The 21,580-nt window shown below is 42.9% G+C and overlaps 2 protein-coding genes across 4 annotated transcripts in view; both read left to right on the top strand.

Annotated features, from left to right (window-relative positions):
• The first annotated feature begins 433 nt into the window (after positions 1-433).
• LOC147642440 (uncharacterized) lies at positions 434-1,129 on the top strand. The gene is made up of 2 exons (XM_086809490.1): positions 434-631; positions 980-1,129. The coding sequence occupies exons 1-2, from the start codon at positions 434-436 to the stop codon at positions 1,127-1,129; spliced, it is 348 nt and encodes a 115-aa protein (XP_086665616.1).
• Positions 1,130-2,226: 1,097 nt separating this feature from the next.
• LOC147642439 (uncharacterized) overlaps positions 2,227-21,580 on the top strand; it is a 43,963-nt gene continuing 24,609 nt past the window's right edge. The window contains exons 1-3 of one of the 3 annotated variants that reach the window (XM_086806511.1): positions 2,227-2,364; positions 2,464-2,862; positions 3,015-3,685. In XM_086806511.1, the coding sequence (XP_086662637.1) occupies positions 2,578-2,862; positions 3,015-3,685 (956 nt within the window). In that variant the 5' untranslated portion in view covers positions 2,227-2,364; positions 2,464-2,577. Of the gene's footprint in view, positions 2,365-2,451; positions 2,867-3,014; positions 3,686-21,580 lie in introns of those variants that run through there. The other 2 variants (XM_086806525.1, XM_086806517.1) reach the window with 2 other exon arrangements.

The following is a 21,580-nucleotide window of genomic DNA, read 5'->3' as shown; positions in this document are numbered from 1 at the left end:
GTTGAACTTTTTGTTGAACTTTTGAGAGAGTGTAAGCTCATCATTTGGGATAAGGCTCCCATGTGTCCGTCATGCTTTTGAGGCTTTGGACATGACTTTACAAGATGTTTTATTTACAGATAAATAGTTTGGTGGGAAGGTTGTTCTTTTGGGGGGTGACTTTAGACAAATTTTGCCAGTTGTTGTGAAGGGAAGATGTCAGGATATTGTTGATGCTATAGTGTGTAGATCTTACATGTGACAATTTATTAAGGTCTTGAGGTTGGTTGGCAATATGCGAATCATGAGACGACAGATCATTCAAGTGAATTTAAGCAATGGGTTGCATTGTAATGAGGGTAATCCAGTATAGATACTACCGACGGACATGGTCATGGAAAGATCTAACTTAATGGACTTGGTGCATTGGGTTTATTCTAATTTGGGTGTTACTATGTCCTATGTATCATACTTTAGTGATCGTGTTATTCTTGCTCCCAGGAATAGTGAAGTTGATGATGTCAATCAATGGGCCTTGAATGCAATGCCAGGTGAACTCAAGGAGTATTTTAGTGCAGATTCAGTTCTTGATATAGAGCAAAACTCATTCCTTTACTCCACTGAGTTTCTTAATTCATTGAAGCTGGGAGAGGTGGGTATCCACCACATTGTTTGGCCTTGAAGCTTGATGCCCCTGCTATACTGCTTTGCAACATAGGTCCAAAGCGTGGCCTTTTTAATGGCACTTGGTTGATATGCAAGGCATTTCACTCAAAGGTCTTAGAGCCAGAAATTATCACATGCACCAAGGTAGGTGATAGGGTTTTTATTCCAAGGATCACTTTTATTGTCACAGAGACTCAGCTTCCCTTTCACCATGAGAAGAAGACAATTTTCACTGTGGCTTGCTTTTGTTGGAATGATTATAAATAAAGTGCAAGGCCAGTCTTTAGGCATCTTGGGTTTTTACTTGATCTCAATAGTATTTACCCATGGGCAGTTGTATGTGGCATTGTCATGGGCTCGCTCTCCTAATGCCGTGAAGGTGTTGCTTCAAGATCATAGAGATGTAACCATAGTAGCTGCAACTCTTGCAAGCCATACGTGCACGACAAGTAACACTGTGTATAGAGAAATTATGCGGGCTTGAAAGTAAGTCATTGTTTTTTGTTTCTATAATAGATAATTCGTGTTTGTATCCCGCGTATAACTTGGTCATGATTTTTTTGTCTTGGCAGATATGTCCAAAGCCATTTTAATTGTTATTATTTAAGTAATTATTTATATTAATTAAATATGTTCTACTCTTATATCTTTCCCTCTTTCGTTGTCTCTCACACATAGTAATGTTGGAAGCAACTTTCAATATGGGGATGTCATGGATGCAAATTAGAAAAATTCCAGGTAAATAACATTTTTTCTTATTGTTTTTTTACATTATTATTTATCCCACATGACATACCTTCGTTTTGTATAGCACCACCATTTTGGTTTGCACCTGATGGGCCTTACTTTTCAATGTATGAGGCAATAAATGCCTATCACGATGGGTAAGCAGTTTGTACTTTCCTCACTGTCTGTTTTCTTACTAAAATAGAAGTTTGAGAACTATGTTTTGATTTACTTTTGTATTTATTGAATTTAGGGATTTACCATCGGGGGATATCTTCATATTACAAATATATGAGGATTCTTTAGAGATGTATGACATCTATGCCCTTGAGATGCCACAGGTGTTCATCGAAAAGATGGCACTTCTTTCACTGTTAATGAAGATTCTCCTACTTGGAAAGTGTCGCTTCCAGGATATCATGTTCCAAAAAGGATGGATACAGTACTATAAGAGGACAAAGTCCTACTGTGATGTTTTTTTCATGCTGACCCCTGAGACATCGACTGAACGTTCTTATTATTATGGTGATGAGTTACTATCTTTACATGTTAACGTATTTTTTTAATGATTTTAATTTCTCCTAATTGAATATACTTTTTAAAAAGGTCCTATGCCACATTCGATTGGGGATATTGGATTTCCAACTGCCCAGTATGAATTAGGAGATGCCCTTTGCAAAAAATTAGGAAATTTACACTTCCAATTATGAACACTTACTATTCTCAAATTCCCGAAAGCTATGGTTGCACCAATTTTTTTTTTGTGTGTAAAAGTGATGAACTCCCTACTATGCGGGGTGATTATTAAAATCATTAGCATTCTATTTGTCACTAAAAACACATGCTATTCCAAACAATGTAACGGCAGGCATAGATGAAGGGAAAAGCTCTGGTTTCAAGGGCGACTTTACCTTGATAGGTTGATTATAAGCATGTACGATGGGTTCGCCAGCCATCATCCTGGCGGGGCTGCCTCCACCTCAAGGAGGCTAGGTGTGTGTTTCTAAAAATTTCTTGTACCTTCGGAAAAAAAAACAATTTAAAAAAAAAAAAATTAAGAGTAGAAGCGCGGGTTACTCGTGCACACTGCAGGTACAGAATCAGAGCAGAATCGTGTGGGCGGGAAAGCAGACCTGGTGATAAATTACAACACTCCTGTCTCTCTCTCTCTCTCTCTCTCTCTCTCTCGTCCCAGCTGAAGGAGCGATGGCTACGACTACAGCTTCGTCGTTGCCGTCGTCCTCGTTTTTGTTGACGGTGGCAGACCAGACCGTACAACTTTTCCAGAGCCTGATTGCAATTCTGAGCGACTTCTACGAGGAGAACGTGCGTAGCCGCGAGGGTCCGAGCTTGAGCTCATGCATGCCCAGTTTGGAGGTTGTGCAACTCACGTGCCATGAGCTGCATGAGAATCTGGCAGCTCTCTGGCCTTGTGAGAAGCAGTTTGTGGCAGTTCTTGGCCGTACCGGTTGCGGCAAGTCAACTCTCTTGGTGGGTGGGTGTTGGTACAGCTTGTTTCTTAGTGTTTCTTAGAAAGGCATTCTCAGTGCTTTGAGCCCATCATTTGTGTGTGTGTGTGTGTGTGAGAGAGAGAGAGAGAGAGAGAGATACTTTGACATTTTTTCCATGGCAAAACACTGCAGAATCTACTGTTGTCCATGATATGTGCCTCAGGAGAAACATACTCTCAGGGCATCAGGGCTGACTCAGCTCGAGCAGTTTTACGAGACACAGCTAGGTTTCATGGTGGGAGAGCAAGAGGTGCCTCGGGCACAGCTCTATTGGAAGCAGACGATGTGTCTGAGAGTGTACTTGGAATGTCCAGTGAAGCACACAGTGGCGGACACATGAGAGATGATTTGGTGGTCAGTGAGCAGCTTTCATTTACGGGCTTACTTGGAATTTGCTGTGCCCAAGATAGGCAGTCATATATGAGCAAGCACATCCCTCATTATGACACACATCCTTTCCTTCTACAAAATGGAAGAATGGGGGATGCTGGCACAACTAAGGTTACAGCTATAGAGTATGGGCCAAAGTTTGTTGGCCGTGTTCGTTGGATGACCAGAAAGAAGCTGCGAAAGAAGCTAAGGGATCTCAGGCAGTTGTTAGACAACAGAGACCGTGCCAAAGAGGATGAGCTAAGTCTAGCAGAGCTAAAAGAATTTTGGCTTTGTGTGCGTCAGCTTGTGGACTTACCATTATCTGCCGAAAAACCCACCGAGGAGCAAATCCATAGGGTGATTGATGTTTTGGGGAATAAAAGACGACTGCTGGACAAAGAAGAGGTGATCGAGGCCGAAACAACAAAAGGGTATTCAGCTTTACCTTTAAATCTGTCTATCCTGTGGTAAGGGTTACCTTTGCTTAGTATAAAAACCATGAACAGGTTTGCAAATTCATCTGTGACATAAGCATAACTGTACATTTGTGTTTGAGAGCTGAAAATTGTTTACTGTAAGGGATGTTTTTTAATAACACGTAATGTGTATGGTCCAAAGAATCTATCTTTGAGGTTTGTGTCACTAATTAAATTGCTTTTCATCATGGGAATGTATTTTCCAGCTTATAGGGTTATTGAAGTGTGGAGAATATATTATGTTTTCTTCATTTGAAGCACTATTATGTTTTCTTGGAATCTTATGTGTGCTATGACCTAAAGTCCAAGTGATATGTGTAGTTTAAATGCCAGCATGGTGGGTTTTTTTCTTTTGAACCTGAAATGTCTCACTGCGAAAGTAAATCTTTGGATGCATGGTGAACTGTTTCCTTAGATGAGTATTTTTAAGTGAGAAAAGATGCGTTGTTGGAGAGAGGCAATCAAAATTTTTAGTTTCGCTAATCCGTGGATTGACTCCCAATAAGGACAGTGTTGATGGTATAGGAATCCTTCAACAAGTCACAAGGGGGGTATTGCCAAGTTATTTTAATTCTAGTTGACTCGGAGCTTTTTTAAAACTAGTGGAAGGAAAAAATGAGTTGGGAGTAAATGATTAATGAGTATGAGGGTGAGTGCTTTATAGTTGCCAGGTGTTTCATGTGACACTCTTAAAAAGTGTTTCATACCTTTATGAAACTTTTCAAACCCTTTTTTTTTTTTTGGGGGGGGGGTAAAAGTCTCATAAACAGCCCATAATTGGTCCAGAATCATTCAACATCCCTATAAATGTGTGGATCATGCAAACTTTGCCTATATTTGCCATTTTACATTGTAGATGAAACCGATCCCGTCAAGTGGGAATAGACTCCCGTTCATGGAACAAGTACAAAACATCTCTCAGGCACAAAAATGGCACGACATAAAACATAAATCCTGGTCTTCCTATGGAGTGACCATAGGTAAAACATAGTTCCAGGCACGAGTCTCCCTATGGAGTGACAGTCCCATAAGCAAGACACATCACACAAATACTGGCTCTTCCATGGCGTGACAATCCCATGGATAGAACACAGTCCAGGTCATACACGGGTGGCACCAGTCTGGCTCCCGTCCATACGACACCATCCTGCTAACACACGGGTGGCACTAGTCTGGCTCCCGTCCATGTTAAGCAAAATACTGGCCTCTTCACATGAGACACCGGCCTGGCCTCAAGTGAACGAGACACAAAATTGGAGATGGACCAAATGGTCGGCCAATTGGTGACAGTAAAACCCGATTTGCAATATTTATTCTTATTGAAGATTTGAAGAGAGTTATAAATATAGATTCTAGAGTCCAAACTGCATTGCACATTCTCTAAGGTGAGTTTTCTGAGAAGATTGACACATTCCTAGTAAAATTAAAGACAAATGACCTTTTTCAAATAGGAAAGCAAATTGAATTTTGTTATGAAGTAAAATTCAACATTTGGAACATTGAAAGTACCTTGCCATAGTGTGAATTGGATCGTCAGAGACACAACTATACATTAAATGCAAGAGGTGCAAGTTTTATGTGAAGATCCTCACTTTGGGGAAGGTCGTGTGTGAAAAGATAGCATACACATGGATCTGGCTGAATATAAAGCCAGGAAGATTGGCAAGAGGTTATGTTCGAGGTTTTTTGGGGCTTTGTTCCTACAATAGGAGGCTTATTTTGCACTTCACTGTTTTTGCATGGTTGTACTAAGATGAACTCAAGTGCTTGCATAGAGCTTTAAGCAACTGAAAGCGAAGTTTTTTATGGAAGTTCTTTTATCTGAACTGGTGCTGAGTATTTGGCATTTGTGAAAACCATTATTTCATGCTCGTGGGAATCTGCATATGAGCAGTCCTTAATTGCGAGGTTCATGCCATAGCTTATGAGAGCAGGAGGCTTCAAGCTACAGAGATGTCTTCTCACGAGAGTGTGAGGATGACTTGTTTGCTGCAATTTATGCTCTCAATCTTTGGAAGCATTATCTAGATTATCAGAGCTTGTAGTGTTTTCTTTCTCAGACTAAGCAGACGGTGTAGGCTGATTTCATGCGTAAGTTCCAAGGTTCTTTATTAAATCTGTATTTCATGATGAGCTAACTACCTGCTCGGGAAGAAGGTAATGGAACAATGCAGTGCTTTGCCTTATGCAGGGCACATAGCCATCCTTTTGAAAATATAGGCTGTAAAATATGGTGAATGGTCTACAGTGGGTTTAAGCTTTGGGAAGTAATTGGTCACATGGCAGCTACTATTTATCAAGGTGGATCTGATCTAGCATGTGATTAGAAGCCTCAAAGAGGAAATATAGTATGTGGTTTGTACATGCAAGATTGGGTCAAGGCTAAGAAGTGAATGAAGGAAGAAGCCTTGTGAACTATGTTTGTGTAGATTTGAAGAATCAGGGAATTAATTCGTTAAGGTTTTAGGTTTTATGGCTGCTCATACCTGAAGCAAGGGCTGAAGAGGTTATATACATTGCATCTTGTTAAGTATGTACATTGTAGATTAATTAGCATAAGAATTTAACAGACTATGCCATGATATTTCGTTTTGTAACTTATCCTCATCTTCCTTGATTTGTGCTGCTTCAAATTTTGGGTTCTTTTAGAGAAACATGTGGCATTATTCAAGACCTATGACTATAATTGTGAGGTTAGGATAGGAGGGCTCTTCAATCAGTTAAGGGGAAGGTTTGTCCATATCTTTAGATCAGAACAAGGGTAAATCCAAGAAAGATGAAGGCTTGGCTAAATTCAAAGTATTTTTAAAGGGAAAGGGTAAACTGAAAGATGGTAATGGAGGAGCTTGGCAAGGCAAAACTCCAGCCCTCCTATAACAATGAATCACTTGAAGTTACACACATCATAGATTCGTACAGTTGCTAGTTTTTATTACATATGAATGTGTTTTTTTATTTTAGAAGCATTGAGCATGCAATTACTATGCATGTTTCCAAGACCAAACCCTTTACAAACCCTTTAAGGCTGTTCAAAAATGAAAAAAGGTCTCGATCTTTTTAATACGTTGCTTGCTCTACAAATAATGAAAACAGGGGCAAAGTCCTGTTTTCATCTTACCGTGGTTAACCCTCAAAACCGTTGTTTGAATTGTATTGAAGCTTTATGATTTCTTCTCAAAGAGTGTATATGTTCTTGTTTAACTCTTATTTTTTGATGCCAACGGGCGCGCAGGCTAGTGGTGGATGCTAAGAAGTTGGGTATGTAGTTGATTGCCTTTTAGCAGTCGACAAATGTAATATGGAAGTAGGGACACTATACTTGCTTGCCTAGTTATATTCTTTTTGCAGTTGTAGCAAGCACACCAGTGTGCGTATTTATTTGGAGCATCCAATAACAGTGCACTTGCTAGCTTCACATTAGTCGTGCAGCTTTTACTTTTAGTACGATGCCGCCTTGTCAGAAATGAATACACGCCACATCTAGGACATAATGCAATGTTGCCAGCAAGAATATCACACTCAGAATGCCATTGCTCATACAACATCTCCATGTTATACCACGTGGAAGCATTTGGCATTAGCATTTGTTTTCTTTTCCTTGAAGTCCTAATTTTTTCAGCATGTTCTCAAAAGTTTTCAACTATCCTTTTTTTTTTCCTCGAAACGTGGTTCCAAGGGTTCTGATGGGTGTTTTTCTCGCTCATGCTGCTCTGCAGTCCTTGAGAAGATAAGAATGTCATCTAAGAAGATGAAGACGCATTTGCCAATGAGATCCCGAAAAACTCGAGACATCATTTTGTTGGACGTCGCTGGTGCATTGGTGAGGCCAAAGGGCATCACCTCAAATTTGTAGTGGCGACACTCGGTCCTAAAGACGGTTTTTGGAATGTTGGCCTGGAAGATCCGAACCTGATGGTAGCCACTCTTAAGATCTATCTTAGAGAATTTTTTTGCACCATTGAGTGGGCATGGGGAATCTATTCTTAACTGTCAGCTTATTGAGCGCCCTGTAATCCACACATAAGCGTGCAGACTTATCCTTCTTTTAAACAGACAAAATGGGAGTGACAAAAAGTGAGGAAGATGGTCTGATAAATCCGGACTGGAGTAGTTGGGCTAACTATTATTCGAGCTCGCTCTCCAATGTCTTAGAAAGGCGGTAGGGGAACTTGCTTGGAGGCTCTGAACGAGGAACCACCTCTATGCGATGGTCCTCGGGTCTATTGGGTGGGAGGTCATCTCCCAGCATGATGTTGCTGTATTGAGACAAGCATAGTCGCAAGGAACGGGGGACGGGGGTGGGGACGGCCATAAGTAGGGAACGGGGACGGGGGAGGGAACAGGGACGGGGGAGGGAACGGAGACGGGGGAGGGAACGGACTGGAGTAGTTGGGCTAACTATTGCTCGAGCTCGCTCTCCAATGCCTTAGAAAGGCGGTAGGGGAACTTGCTTGGAGGCTCTGAACGAGGAACCACCTCTATGTGATGGTCCTTGGGTCTATTGGGTGGGAGGTCATCTCCCAGCATGATGTTGCTGTATTGAGACAAGCATAGTCACAAGGAACGGGGGACGGGGACAGGGACAGCCATAAGTAGGGAACGGGGACGGGGGAGGGAACGACACTCAAAAAATACTTTTTAAAAAAAAGTTTTTCTACTCTACACTTATTCTATGTTGGAAGTACATCAAAATGAGCACAAATTTACATAAAATGGTACGCTTTTGAGTCGTATTAACAAAATACGCCAATCAAAGAGTGAAGGCGTTGACGGTTGATTGTATTAATAATTAAGTAGATACAAAATGAGAGAAAGAAAGAAAGAAAGAAAGCTGTATTAACATCTACGAGAGAGAGAGAGAGAGAGAGAGAGAGAGAGAGAGAGAGAGAGAGAGCCTAGAGGCCTAGAGGCTTGGAAGTTGGAAGACTCAAGAGGCTTGAGGGAGAGGTGCGAGAGAGAGAGAGAGAGAGAGTCTAGATAGTAGAGAGTAGGGCCTTGTGTGAGAGGCTTGGAAGTTGGAAGTTACTAAGTTAGAAGAAGCTTGAGGGAGAGAGACTAGAGAGAGAGTTGCTTGAACTTTGAAAACTTGAAGGGGTGTGTGTGTGCTTGTAGCCTTGTTCTTATATAGATATTAGATAGGCAAGAGAGAGGCAAGGGCAAGTGAGAGAGAGAGAGAGGCAAGGGCCAAGCCTCAAGGGCCAAGGCCCAAGGCCCCAAGGCTCAAGCCTAAAGGCCAAACCTCAAGGCAAGAGAGAGGCAAGGCCCAAGGCCCAAGCCTCAAAGGCTCAAGGCCTCCCCAAACGGCCAAGCCAAACGACTAGAAACAGCCAAGGCAAACGGCTAGAAACGGGCCCGCAAACGGCTAGGAACGGGCAAAAGAAACCAGTCTGACTGCGCAGAATGGCTCCCTGCCGTCCCCCCATAGTGTCGTTCCTACTGCCGTCCCCTTCACCGTCCCTTGTGAGGGACGCCTCCAGGGGACGTCCGACCGTCCCCTGCCGTCCCCGTTCCTGAACTGTCCTGACTCGACGTCCCTTCGTTCCAACAGTCCGTCCCTTCCGTCCCCTGTGACTATGGAGACAAGAGACTAGCCATCCGTTGCTCCCCTACGGGTGCTATTTGAACTGCATTAGACTGAGAGCGGACATATAGTAACACACACTCTGCTCCTTTTTGGAAGACTTGTTGGGCCTGAATGTGGGAAATGAGTGGAATTCCAAGAATGCTTTGATCCCCGTGAATCTTGAGAGGCTCAGGAAAACCTTCAACGATAGTGAAAGTGTCTTGCCTCCAATCAGGAATGGGTGCATATTATCTAAACCATTGGATCCCGAGGATCATGTCACACCCTAAAAGAGGAGAGACAATGAAATCCCAATTGGAATGTGGCCCTCTGAACTTGAAACTCAAACTGTTGAGCTTTATGAGTAATGTGTGAAAGAAAGTGAAGCAAATATAAAACACAGATGTAGGCCCAGGTACAAAAGACTTATAAATGCTAGAAACTGATGTTTATTGCTGAAATCTGAGCATGAGGGAAGCCCGTAGGTGCTGTACAATGGTAACAAGTAGTAGCAGCTGCTAATGACCTCAATTGAATGCTGAAAAATGAGATGAATTGGGGAAAAGGGAGTCAGCACTTATATATTTTCCCAGGATGCTGGTCAGCCAGCTGTAGCAGGTCGATAGCATGATAGTAGCATAAAATGCTACAAAAAATGCCTAAAAATAAAAAAAAGGTAGAAAAATGATGAATAATGTTTGTTGAGATATGCCATTGCAGGGCCTCATAAACGGCTAATACAAGCATGAAAAAAGTGATGTAGGCCCTCTGGAGATATAATCCAACACCTCCTCTTCAGTGCCAGAGGGGCGGTCCAATACCAGCATGCTGAAGTAACACCTCCATAGAATAAGGCCCAACTCAATCCAGTCGCGTACAAAATGATAATGCTCTTCAATATGCTTGGATCGTCCCCGTATCACAGGATTCTGTGCTAGAGCAATAGCACTCTGAGAATCCGACAAAATAGTAACCGGGGAAGTGTCGGCATACCACAAATGCTCCAGAATCTGATGAATCCAAAGTGCCTTAGTGGAGGAGAAAAGGTAGGATTTATACTCAGCCTAGAAACAGTCCTCTGCTTTTGAAACTTCCAAGAAACCAATCCAGTACCAAGCATGAAGCAATATCCAGATGTAGACCTCCGAGTATCAATGCAGTTGTCCACCCAATCAGAATGTGTGAAGCCAACCAAATCAGCACCAAATAGGTGATGCCATAATTTGAAGTACCTCAAAGATAACGAAGAACTCTCAAAGCTGCTTGTCAATGAGACCTTTGAGCGGTTGATGAGAACTGGCTGAGAACAGTCATAGCATAGGAGATGTCTGGACGGGTGTTGGCAAGGTAAAGCAATGAGCCAACAATCTGCCGGTACTCTGTGGAATCCACCAAGGGTGTATCATCCTCCTTGGATAACTTGGCATTGTGATCCATGGGACGAGAGAGAGGTGTACAATCTGAAAACCCATAAAGTGTGAGCAGCTTTCTCACATACTTTTGCTAAGAAATGAAGATTCAGTCATCTTTCTGCCAAACCTCTAGCCCAAGAAAATAATGTAGAAGGCCAAGATCAATCATCTCAAATGTCTCTGAAAGCTTGGACTGAACCTATGTGACCAACCCAATATTTGAGCCAGAAAGAATGAGGTCATCAACATACAAAACAATGACACAAATATCTCCATCAGAAAGAAGCACATAGAGATTGCTGTCAGCATATGCCCTCTCAAAGCCAAGAGATAACAAGAAGGCATCAATCTTCTGATACCAGGCGCGGGGTGCTTGTTTGAGACCATAAAGAGCCTTTTGCAGAAGATAAACATGGGTGTCCTGTCCCTGAATCACAAAACCAGGAGGCTGCTCAACATAAACTTCCTCCTCTAAATTTCCATTTAGAAAAGCGGATTTGACATCCATGTGGAACACGGGCCATCTGAAGTGTGCAGCCAGAGCCAAAACAATCGTGATGGTGGTATACCTGGCTGTAGGAGCAAATGTCTCATCAAAGTCTTCACCTGCCTTCTGAGCATATCCTCGTGCAACAAGGCGGGCTTTGTACTTGTCCAAAGTACCATTTGTATGAAACTTGACTTTGAAAATCCATTTCACACCAATAACACGACGATGTAAAGGCCGTGGTACCAAAGACCAAGTGTTATTCCTCTCAATAGAGGCCATCTTTGCTTCCATGGCTTGTCGCCACTATGGTTGTGAAAGAGTCTCCTTTGGACTCTCAGGCTCATCAATCTCTTGGAGAGAACTCATGAGAGCATAATTCACTGTGATAAGATGTGGAAGCCCGAGATGAACGGTGAGGTTCAGGCGTGGTGGTAGAGATTTGGTTATGGAGCTGTGCATCAGTGAGACTAGAGTATCTAAAGAGTTGTTGAACCCACCGAGGTAGGTCAGCCCTCCTCTCAAAGCGTGAAGAAGAAGATCTAGCTATAATACAGGACTCATCCGATATTGTTGGAGGTGGTGATGAGGTAAGCACTCGTGAGGGTAATCCCAGAGTAAAAGCAGGACTCGTAGAGGGACTGGGAGCTGCAGAAGCTGATGCATCGGAAACGGGTGATTGTAAAGGAGTTGTTGGCACCATTGTTGTAGCAAGGGGAGGAGGAGGAGCTGGATGTGGAAGAGGTAAAAGATCACTAGCATCTGTCGGGAATGGATCATCCAGAAAGTTGGAAGATGCATCAAGTGGAGAGGAATCAATGCCAAACAAGCTCTCATCAAACCGAGCATCACGGGAAATGATGATGTCATCAACCTCTGGATCCCGGAAGCGGTACCCTTTGGATCTCAGACTGTAGCTTGTGAAGATCATCCTCTTTGACTTCGAGGCGAGTGTGGTCCCTTTCTTATCTGGGACATGCACATAAGCAACACAACCGAAAACACGAAGATGAGAAACAAACGGCTTGTGGCCTATAAAAGCCTCCTCCGGAGTCATCCTCTCAACTACTTTTGTGAGAGAGTGGTTAATGAGGTAAACAGAGGTAGCCACAGCTTTACTGCAAAAAGCAGGAGGGAGATCTGCATGATGCAACAAAGCACGAGCCATCTCTTTGACGGTCCGGTTCTTTCGTTCTAGAACTCCATTTTGCTTAGGAGTGTAAGGAATAGTAGTCTGTTGGTGAATGCCTTTCAAAGCAAGGAAGTCATCAAATGGTACAAACTCGCCACCATTATCAGTCCGGAGGAATGAAACTCTACCCCCACACTGATTTTGCACCATCGCGATCCAAGTCTTGAAACTGGCAAAAGCATCTGACTTGTGGGCCAGAAAACATACCGAGACTTTGCGAGTGAAATCATCTACAAGAAGAAGAAAATATCGAGCCTCGCCAAGAGACTCAACCTCCATAGGTCCTGCAAGATCTGCATATATAAGCTCCAGTCTTCGGGCTGCTCGATGAGTGGCCTCCTCCAGAAATGCATCTCGATGATGCTTGCCCATCATGTAGGATGAGCAGATGTGTGAGAGAGACTTGAGCTGTGGTAGTCCGCTGACAACCGACTTAGAATGGAACTTCTGTAAGGCAGCAATGGGTACATGACTGAAGCGAGAATGCCATAGAGAAGTATCTGCCTCAGAAACCAAAGCCAACACGGGTGAGAAAAGCTGATGAATTTGGGAATCAATGTGAGGGATTTGGGAAGAAAAATTGGTGATCTTGTAGAGACCCCCCATCATGGACTCCATTGGCAACAATCGAGAGAGTCTTCCTGTCGATTACTTCCATGATCTCATCATCAAAGTGCACACCAAGTCCCTTCTAAGAAGCTTTGTATATTGAAAACAGATTTTTGGAAATCCGTGGTACATGTAGGACATCATGTAAGGTGGCAGAAGAACCCAAAGAAAGATTACCAACACCGGTGACAGGAAGTGAATAGTCGTCGTCGATACGAACTGAAGAAGAGTAAGTGTGGTAGTCCTCCAAGATATGGGCCTGATTGGTCATGTGGGTAGAAGCAAACCCATTCCACCGCTTCAGGTGTGTCACTAACCTCTTCAGGAGAAGTCATATCAGTGATCACGAGGAATGAATCCTTTGAAGAAGTGGATGAATCTGTGTTTGCCATGTATGCAACTTTGGCAGATCCCTCCTCTGAAACTTTGCCTTTATCTTTGGTGTTGTCCTTGTCAAATGCTTTAGAAGCATCTTGGGCTTTATACTTGGCTTTTGCTGCTCGAGAATCATCACGACAAGCAAAGCAGCGAGCCTCAGTATGACCTGTCTTGCCACAGTAATCACATTCATTGCTTTTGTCCTTGGATTCCTTAGAATCCTGTTTACCCTTGCCTTTGCCTTTGTTTTTGGTGGTGGTGGTGTTGTTCCCTTTTCCACCTTTGCCTTTGCCCTTGTTAGAGGCAACAAAAGCAAACTCTGACTTGCCTTTTCCGTGAAGCATGCACTTGTCGTGTAGATAACTCATGACTTCCTCAAAAGGGGGGAGAGGATCACGGAAATAAATATTATCTTTGAAAGAATCAAAGGAAGTAGGCAACTTACCAAGAAGTTTATGGATGGGATTATTGATGGTGCTCTTGTACTCCTCAAGTTGCAGCTTGATATGGGAAAACTCTCCAATCTTCTCAATCAGGTTATCTGACTCAGTGATGGTAAGCTTCTCTAGATGTGACTCCAATTTGGCAATCTTCACTGTTGAAACTCTCCCATACCTCCTTTGGATCTCTGTCCACATCTGATGAGACATTACTTCGAGAGGAGACAGACTGTGCCTGTATGGATGGAGTCATGCAATGTATGATGATAAGTCGAGCCCGAGCATCCAGTATGCATCTCAAAGCAGGGTCCACCAAGTGAGGTGTGAAGATAGCCATCCACACACCGGCTCCTTCCAACAACAACTGAGTGTAGAAAGACCAAGTATGATAGTTAGATGGTGGAGAAAAACTGAAAGGAGAGGAAGAAGATCTCTCCAAGATGTAGTACCTAGAAGAGATCTTTAGAAATCAGAAAGATCAGCAATCTTTGCTGAAAATTCAGAAATACAATAGTCCCAAGTGTCAGATGCAGAAAACGCAGCACTCTTGAGGAAGCCTCTACTCCCGGAAGAAAACATAGCACCTTCTACACTGAAATCTTCAGAAAACGCAGCAAACTACTGAAGCCTTTGCTCCAAAACAGAAAAGGTAGCTTTCTTCTGCTCACAGGTTAGCGTTTTGCTCTAATTGAGTAATAGGAGCATGATCACACTTATCATCATACTTACTAAATTTTGGAGAGGTTCGTATGACGGTGGTGGTAGGGGCGGTGGAGGACAAGGAATTCAGAGCTTGTTGAGGGAGGGCCATCAGAATCTAAGCCATTGTTTGCTGATGCTAGATTTGCACAGCCTCCCAGTCGAGTCTTTGCTGGAACTCTTGGTCGGCTTTTTCTAGACGGCGCTGGTCTTCCTCATTTGCATGTGGCTTCCTTATCCCTTTGTTTCTCCGCACGTCTCAATTCTTTCTCTTCTTCTGCTTTTCTTTTTGCTTCTTCGTCTTTTCTTCTTTGTTCCTCCATAGTGAGAAGGACTTGTGCCATGCCAAATTTGAGATGCCTTTTTTGGGCTTCTCTTTTTCAGCGGCAAGCTGCATCTTTAGAGAATTTATTTTCTCCATCATTATTCTCAGGAGCTCTTCTGTGCTTGGCAGAAGCGTTCTTTCTGTTTGGAAGCTTTGTGCCTCCCATCACTTCCTGTTGGCTTTCTTCTTGATGTGATTTCTCTCCCGACATGGCAGAGGCCTAGGTGTTTTTTCCGGACCGCAGTCTTACCATCCACCGGATGCTCTCACTTCTTTAGGTAGCCGAGTTGGGTCACCAGCTTGATGCTCTGATACCAATGTTACATGCATTGAGCTTGATTGTGATAATGCACAACAGGGCCTTCTTTATACCTTGATGTGGTGAGAATCTTTAGCATCCAATTTAGAGAGTAGAGAGAGAGAGAAGAGAATGAGAATGTAGAAGACGACACAATATTGGGTCCCAAATACCCACTGAAGGGCCTTCCCGTGCAAGCAGGACTATTTGCTTATATTATTCTTTGGAGAATGCTATACAATGCTTGAGTAAACAAGTGATATGAATGCCCAACGCAAGGGCGAGGAAGACCGTACATCGGCTGCCTAACCCAAGGCTTTGCTGAAGACTCTTCTGGCCACTGATGCAAGTCCAGATAGGTGTAGGACTGCACATATGCTGGCTGAATGTGAAGAGGAGCTTCCTTGTTGCTTGGAGTCAACTGGATGCTTTTATGCTTCTGCACTTTTGCTGAATTACCTGAATATCTGATGGGGACTGAAGCGCCTATATTTATATGGATTCAGGGATGCAGTCAGCTGCCTGAGGAGGCTGTCAGTCTGCAGAATTCCCACGATTGTTGGCATTAAATGCCCAGTCGGCTGCTGGTCGGACAGTAGGGCTGGTTGGGCTGCTGGCCGACTGGCTGTCTGGCCACTTCGACAGTTGCCCGAGCCCACCAAAGGGGCTGCTGACTGGCCTAATTGTATGGCTAAGGGTTGGCTACCCCTTGTAAGGCTAGTCCACATTGGGGCTGCCTTGGGGCTGGCCCCTTCTACATGCCATGAGCCTAACATGCCTAATCATGCATCTATGGCTATGGCTGACATCTACATTTACCTGTGCCTTCAAGTGGGTTAAGAGGAATGACACTTGACTGACCTCGAAGGCTCGGAGACTGACCTACATAGCTCGTGCCTAACTGTCCCTGGACTGAGGGCTCACAATGGCGTACGACAAATATTCCTAAAAAAGGTGCTACTTCTGAACAAATGCTGCACTAGTGATCATGCCAGTGTGTCACCCTGTACCCTAGTGTAGGGTGCACGTGACAGAAAGAGAACTGAAGTTCACAAATACAGGATGCACAGGAACTGAATGAAGATCATATACACTAAAAGGTGGTTACAAAGCTGTAGGAGGCAGCACGAGGCACACGGTAGGTGTAGCCAAGATCCCAAAATATGCGGAAAATGAGATGATACAACTGAGGGCAAAGCCCATGCTTATATAGCACCTAGAGAGCAGCATAAAGTAGGCCGACTGTGGCATAAAATGGAACATGCTAGAAAAAGGTGCCAAAAATGTGAAAAAAATCCAAAAAAATATGGGAAAATTTCCCAGGTTGGGGGAGGTCCTCCGGTGGGGAAGCTCCCAGAACAATGGAGATGACCCCTCCAATAGGCAAGTGGACATTTCCATGTATGTTTCTTTATGCCCCCTTCTAGAAGCCTAATACAGGGGTAATATAGCTTTCGGTAGAAGCCCTTGCGAGTCACGACGTGCTGGGAAAAAAAAAGCACATGGATTTTTTGCTCGGGTCCATCAATGTCTCTCTCTATGGACGGAGTAGCATGAGCCTAAGAGGATGTGTGGTTGGGGGCGTTGTATAGATGCAAGCTTCGTAGGAAATGGCATAGGATTGAAACCTTAGTAACAAAGCTTTTTGAGCTATTTTTAGGGACCTTGTTATTTAGCAAGCTTTTCAAAAAAATTTGATATTTTATTTTTATTTACATGCCACGTGGTTTTCTCTCCTTTCATGCTTTTTTGCAAGGATGTTAGGCTACCCAAGGTAAAGACCCGCCATATATATTTGTGCGTAAGCTTTTGCTTTCATAATTTTTCTTCCTTCTTGATTTCCCTTTTACACTTTTGATGTAATAATTATATTTTTCCATGAAACTAGAAGATAAGGTCAAGTCCTTAATGTGTGTGCAATGTCTAAGATCCCCAAGGGCCCATAATATAAATAGGTATTATACATGAGGGGCCTAGATAATAAAAAGTCTAGCCTTTGATAATAAATCTGTCGACCCATATAAATGATGTGAACATACATACATTTGATCTTTCAGTCAACCTAATGACCTATTGAGTACACTTCCCATGTAATTCGTGAAACCTGTGTAATCCATGAAGTTAGAGATGATCTATCAAGATCAAGTCCTGTTCTTGAATGAGCGCCTAGAATGATGTTTAGGGCACTTTGAACCCATTTTTGGATAACCTCCCATTTCTAAAGCTTGTCCAAAAGTCCAAAAATCCTTATAAATTTGTAAATATTGACAAATGCTCGTAAATCCCGAGAAGAGCCACATAATTTAGAAGTCCAAAACTGTAACTTCATGTAAAATTGAGAGGTCCTCAACATCCACTAGACACTGGACAAAGGATTGGTCGCCGTGAAAGTGACCAATGGAAAATCATCTCTCCATAGGACGGATCTATATTTCTAGAAAAAAAATCAAGGAGTCCACAATGCCAATTCATAAACTTTATATTTTGTACTTCCAGAAGGAAGTCCCTCTATCCATGAAGAAGATCCATGTAACATGCAGCGGAATTATGCGTAGATGTAGAATCCTGTCACACAAAGTCTCACACCACCTTATGTATCCCGAGTTTCGTGAGTCTTTAGCAATCCACTTTATCACTTCACACTTGAAGAGATGAGAGAGAGAGAGAGAGAGAGAGAGAGATTTGTACACCTTATTGGGTCCCAAATATACCCACTGAAGGGCCCCCTCCTATTGCTAGGAGTATCTGCATTTATTACTTTGAAGAGAATGACTCTATGACTGATTTTGGGGTTGTAGATAAGCCAAATGCAATACCTTCGGAAGACCAAGAGTCGGGCTGATTGTACACTGCTGTAGAAGCACCAATGATGTCCAATCTCGACGCCAATGCACTCTTCCAAGGGGTTGTAGGAAGGTTGCAAGACTGAGGCTGAGAAAGGGGCTGAATTGGGACTGTGCTAGGTTGTGAATATGCAACGATGATGACTGAGTATGCTGTGTTTTCCTTCACCGAGAAAACGATGAGATATGAATGCTTAAATTTGTTGTGGGCTGAAAAGTGCTGAAGCGCTTCTTCACATAGCTGCATTTCTACTTACTGAATGCTTGTATGCTGAAAATGATGATCAATGATTTAGTGAATGCTGAGATGATTGATAAGATGCAATCACTTGCTATTTATATGGGTGAATAGTGTTGGTCGGCTGGCTGCAGAGCAGGCCGACCGTTGATGATAAGCTACACGACTTGTATATGTGATATATGCTGGATATTATGCTAAATAAATTGGCTAATTGGATATTAATGCTGGCCGGCTAGATGATAATGTTGGATAAAATAATCCAAGGCTTATGCAAAGGTTTACATGCACATGAGATGAATGCTATGCAAATGCAAATGCAAATACACACCATGAACTAATGCAAACCCTAAGGCTTCTATTGACTTCTACATGCATGAATGATTCTCTTCAAGTGGGTTAAGGGACTTGATTGATTGACTGATACTCTTAACGTTGAGGAAAGACCTACGTAGCTTGTGCTTGACATATTCCGGACTGGGGCTTACAGTGGGGCCACGACATACGACAAAATAATATCCTAAAGGATCCTATTGCTAGATAATGATGCACTGATGATGAGCCATCGTGTCACCATGCACTACAGTGTAGAGTACATGTGACATTCCCTCCTGCTTAGCTTGGCAGTAGGTTCATGGTTTCCAAGTAGTTCGCCAATAACTAGGGGTACTCTTGAAAGAACTCCTCGTCTAGCTAAACGGCTTCGTGGATGCCTTGATCTTGGAACTTCATGTAGAATTGACGGAGCCTTTGACTAGAATCATGCTTCCAACGATGAAGAAGGATTCGCTCAGGCTCAATGACTTTTGCTTCGTCAACCACGTCTGGTTGCTGTTCATCTGAAACATCAAAAACTTATGGTCCAACATATGGTTTTAGTCAAGAAACATGAAAAACATCATGCATCGTCCAATTGTTAGGCAACTTTAGCTTCATGGCGACATTACTAAGCTTCTTAACTATAGGAAAAGATCCAAAACTACGGAAAGAAAGCTTGAGACAACGTTTGCGCACTTGTTTCAATCTCTGTTTCATTATACGCAAATAGGCCCAATCTCCTTTCTTGAAGTGGACATCTCGTATAGACTTATTTGCATGTTTGCTGCTTCTTGGGCTTTGGTTAAGCGGTCTTTAACTGACTCAATTATTTTGGAGAATGCTTTCGTCGTTTTGTTAGCCTCGAGAGATGGAGACACCATTCTTGTTAAAAGAGAGGAGAAACAATGACCAAAGGCTGCCTCATACGGAGTGTACGTTCGACACTGGATAAATGAGTATCATCTAAGATAGCTTGGACCAATGGAAGATAATGTTCCCATTTGGACTGCTGGTCATGATAGTATGACTTGAGAACATTGAAGGTCAAGTGGTTATAAATTTCTGTCTAGCCATCTGACTTTGGATGGAATGAACTAGACAACTGTAACTTGGTCCCAAAGTTCTCGAATAATGCCTCCAAAAATGTGAGGTGAACTTGGAATCCCTGTTTGATGTGGTGGTGCTAGTTAAACCCCAAATGGGGTGCCAATGTTTGAGAAACAGGTGGGCGACGTTCTCGGCTGTGGCCGTATGCTTGCATGGGATGAGCATGCAAAACTTACAAAAGCGATCTACAATGGTAAAACACTGAGTGTTATGAGATCCGATGGATGCTGGTAGAGACCCTACAAAGTCCATAGAGATGTCGATGAAAGGTCCGTCGGGGATAGGCAAAGATTGAAGTAAACCAGACTTTTTCGTATGTGGAACCTTGACTTTTTGATAAGTCTTACAGGCTTGAATATGTGAATAAACATCACGCTCCATTTTTAGTCAATAAAAGGACGGTTCCAATTTCTCGAGGGTACTGTTGATACCTCTATGGCCTCCAACTAAGGAGACATGGGCATCATGGAGAAGAGCTGCTCGCTTTTCCCGAATGACACAAAGGCGGTATCAACTGTTCTGTATTGAATAATGGCCAGGCTCAAAATTGAGGGCCAAGCTATATTGAGTACCAAACTCTGCGGAATCGACATATTGATCTTTCATGCTATGTTGTCTTTTCCAGTGATTTCCAGAATGGTAGACTCTTGCATGGTTTGGATGCTAGTCTTTCGACTAAGAGCATCTGCAACCAGGTTATGCTTACTAGGGATGTACTCGATCATTCCTCCAAATTGTTGGAAGGTTTGACTCCATCTAGCTTGCCGATCACTCCACTGGGCACTAGGCATTGTCTGAAGCCACTTAAGTGCTTGGTGGTCTGTTTTGATTGTGAAAACCTATCCATAAAGAAAAGGCTTCCAATGTTTGAGCGCTGTGATCACATCCAAAAGTTCTCTGTCATAAACCGAATAATTCCTTTCGGCGACATCCAACTTTTGACTGTAGTAGGCCACAGGTCTATTGTTCTGTTGAAGAACATCGCCTATAGTGACATTGTTGGCATCGGTAATGAGTCATGACCTTGAAAGGTTTATCCCAAGATGCTAACTTTAAAATAGGCGCTTTTGAGGCTGCTTTCTTGAGTTTAGGGAATGCACCAAGCGCCTTGCTTGTAATTGTGACGTTTTGTCGACGGGTTTTCACCCCCTTGAGGAGTAAGTTAGGAAGAGGTGCTCCAAGGCTGGAAAACTGGTGAACATGCGTATTGTAGACTTGGCAAAGACCTATGAATGAACAGATCTCTTGGGTGGTCTTAGGAATGTCCCAACCCAAGATTTCTTAAACCTTTGAGGGGTCCAATCGAATCCCCGAGGAACCGATGATGTAGCCCAAGTATTGAACCTCTGTAACGCTGGAGATAGACTTTTTGGCGTTGATGTAGAGCCCATTATCTTGCAAAATTTGCAAGACTTTCTCCATATCCTTCTCATGCTGTCGTGCAGCGGTTGAGAATATAAGTATGTCATCAAGAAATATGAAAACACACTTACCAATGAGTACTGCGAAAATCTTGGACATCATTTTATTGAAGGTTGCTAGTGCGTTGGTAAGCCCAAACGGCATGACTACGAACTCGTAGTGACTGTGCTCTATCCAGAAAGCTATTTTTGGAATATGAGCTTCAAAAATGTAGACTTGATGGTAACCACTCTTGAGATCGATCTTAGTGAAAAATTTTGCACCGTCTTAAGGCTCCAAAATGTACTCAATCCTGGGCATGGGAAACTTATTCTTGATGGTGAGTTTGTTTAATGCCTTGTAATCTACACAAAGACGGACAGACTCTCCTTCTTTTGGACAAATAGATTGGGTGCAGCAAATGGTGAGGAAGATGGCGGAACGAATCCGCCTCGGAGGAGCTCAGATAATTGCTTTTCTAGCTGGCCCTTTAAAGTCTTGGAAAGACGATAGGGAAACTTGCTAGGAGGTTCTGTCCTA

Source organism: Cibotium barometz, chromosome 1, assembly GCF_041138505.1.
Source record: "Cibotium barometz isolate CiBa-2024 chromosome 1, ASM4113850v1, whole genome shotgun sequence".
NCBI lineage: Eukaryota > Viridiplantae > Streptophyta > Polypodiopsida > Cyatheales > Cibotiaceae > Cibotium > Cibotium barometz.
Note: the sequence above shows the minus strand (reverse complement) of the source record. Positions and strands in the feature narration are given on the sequence as shown.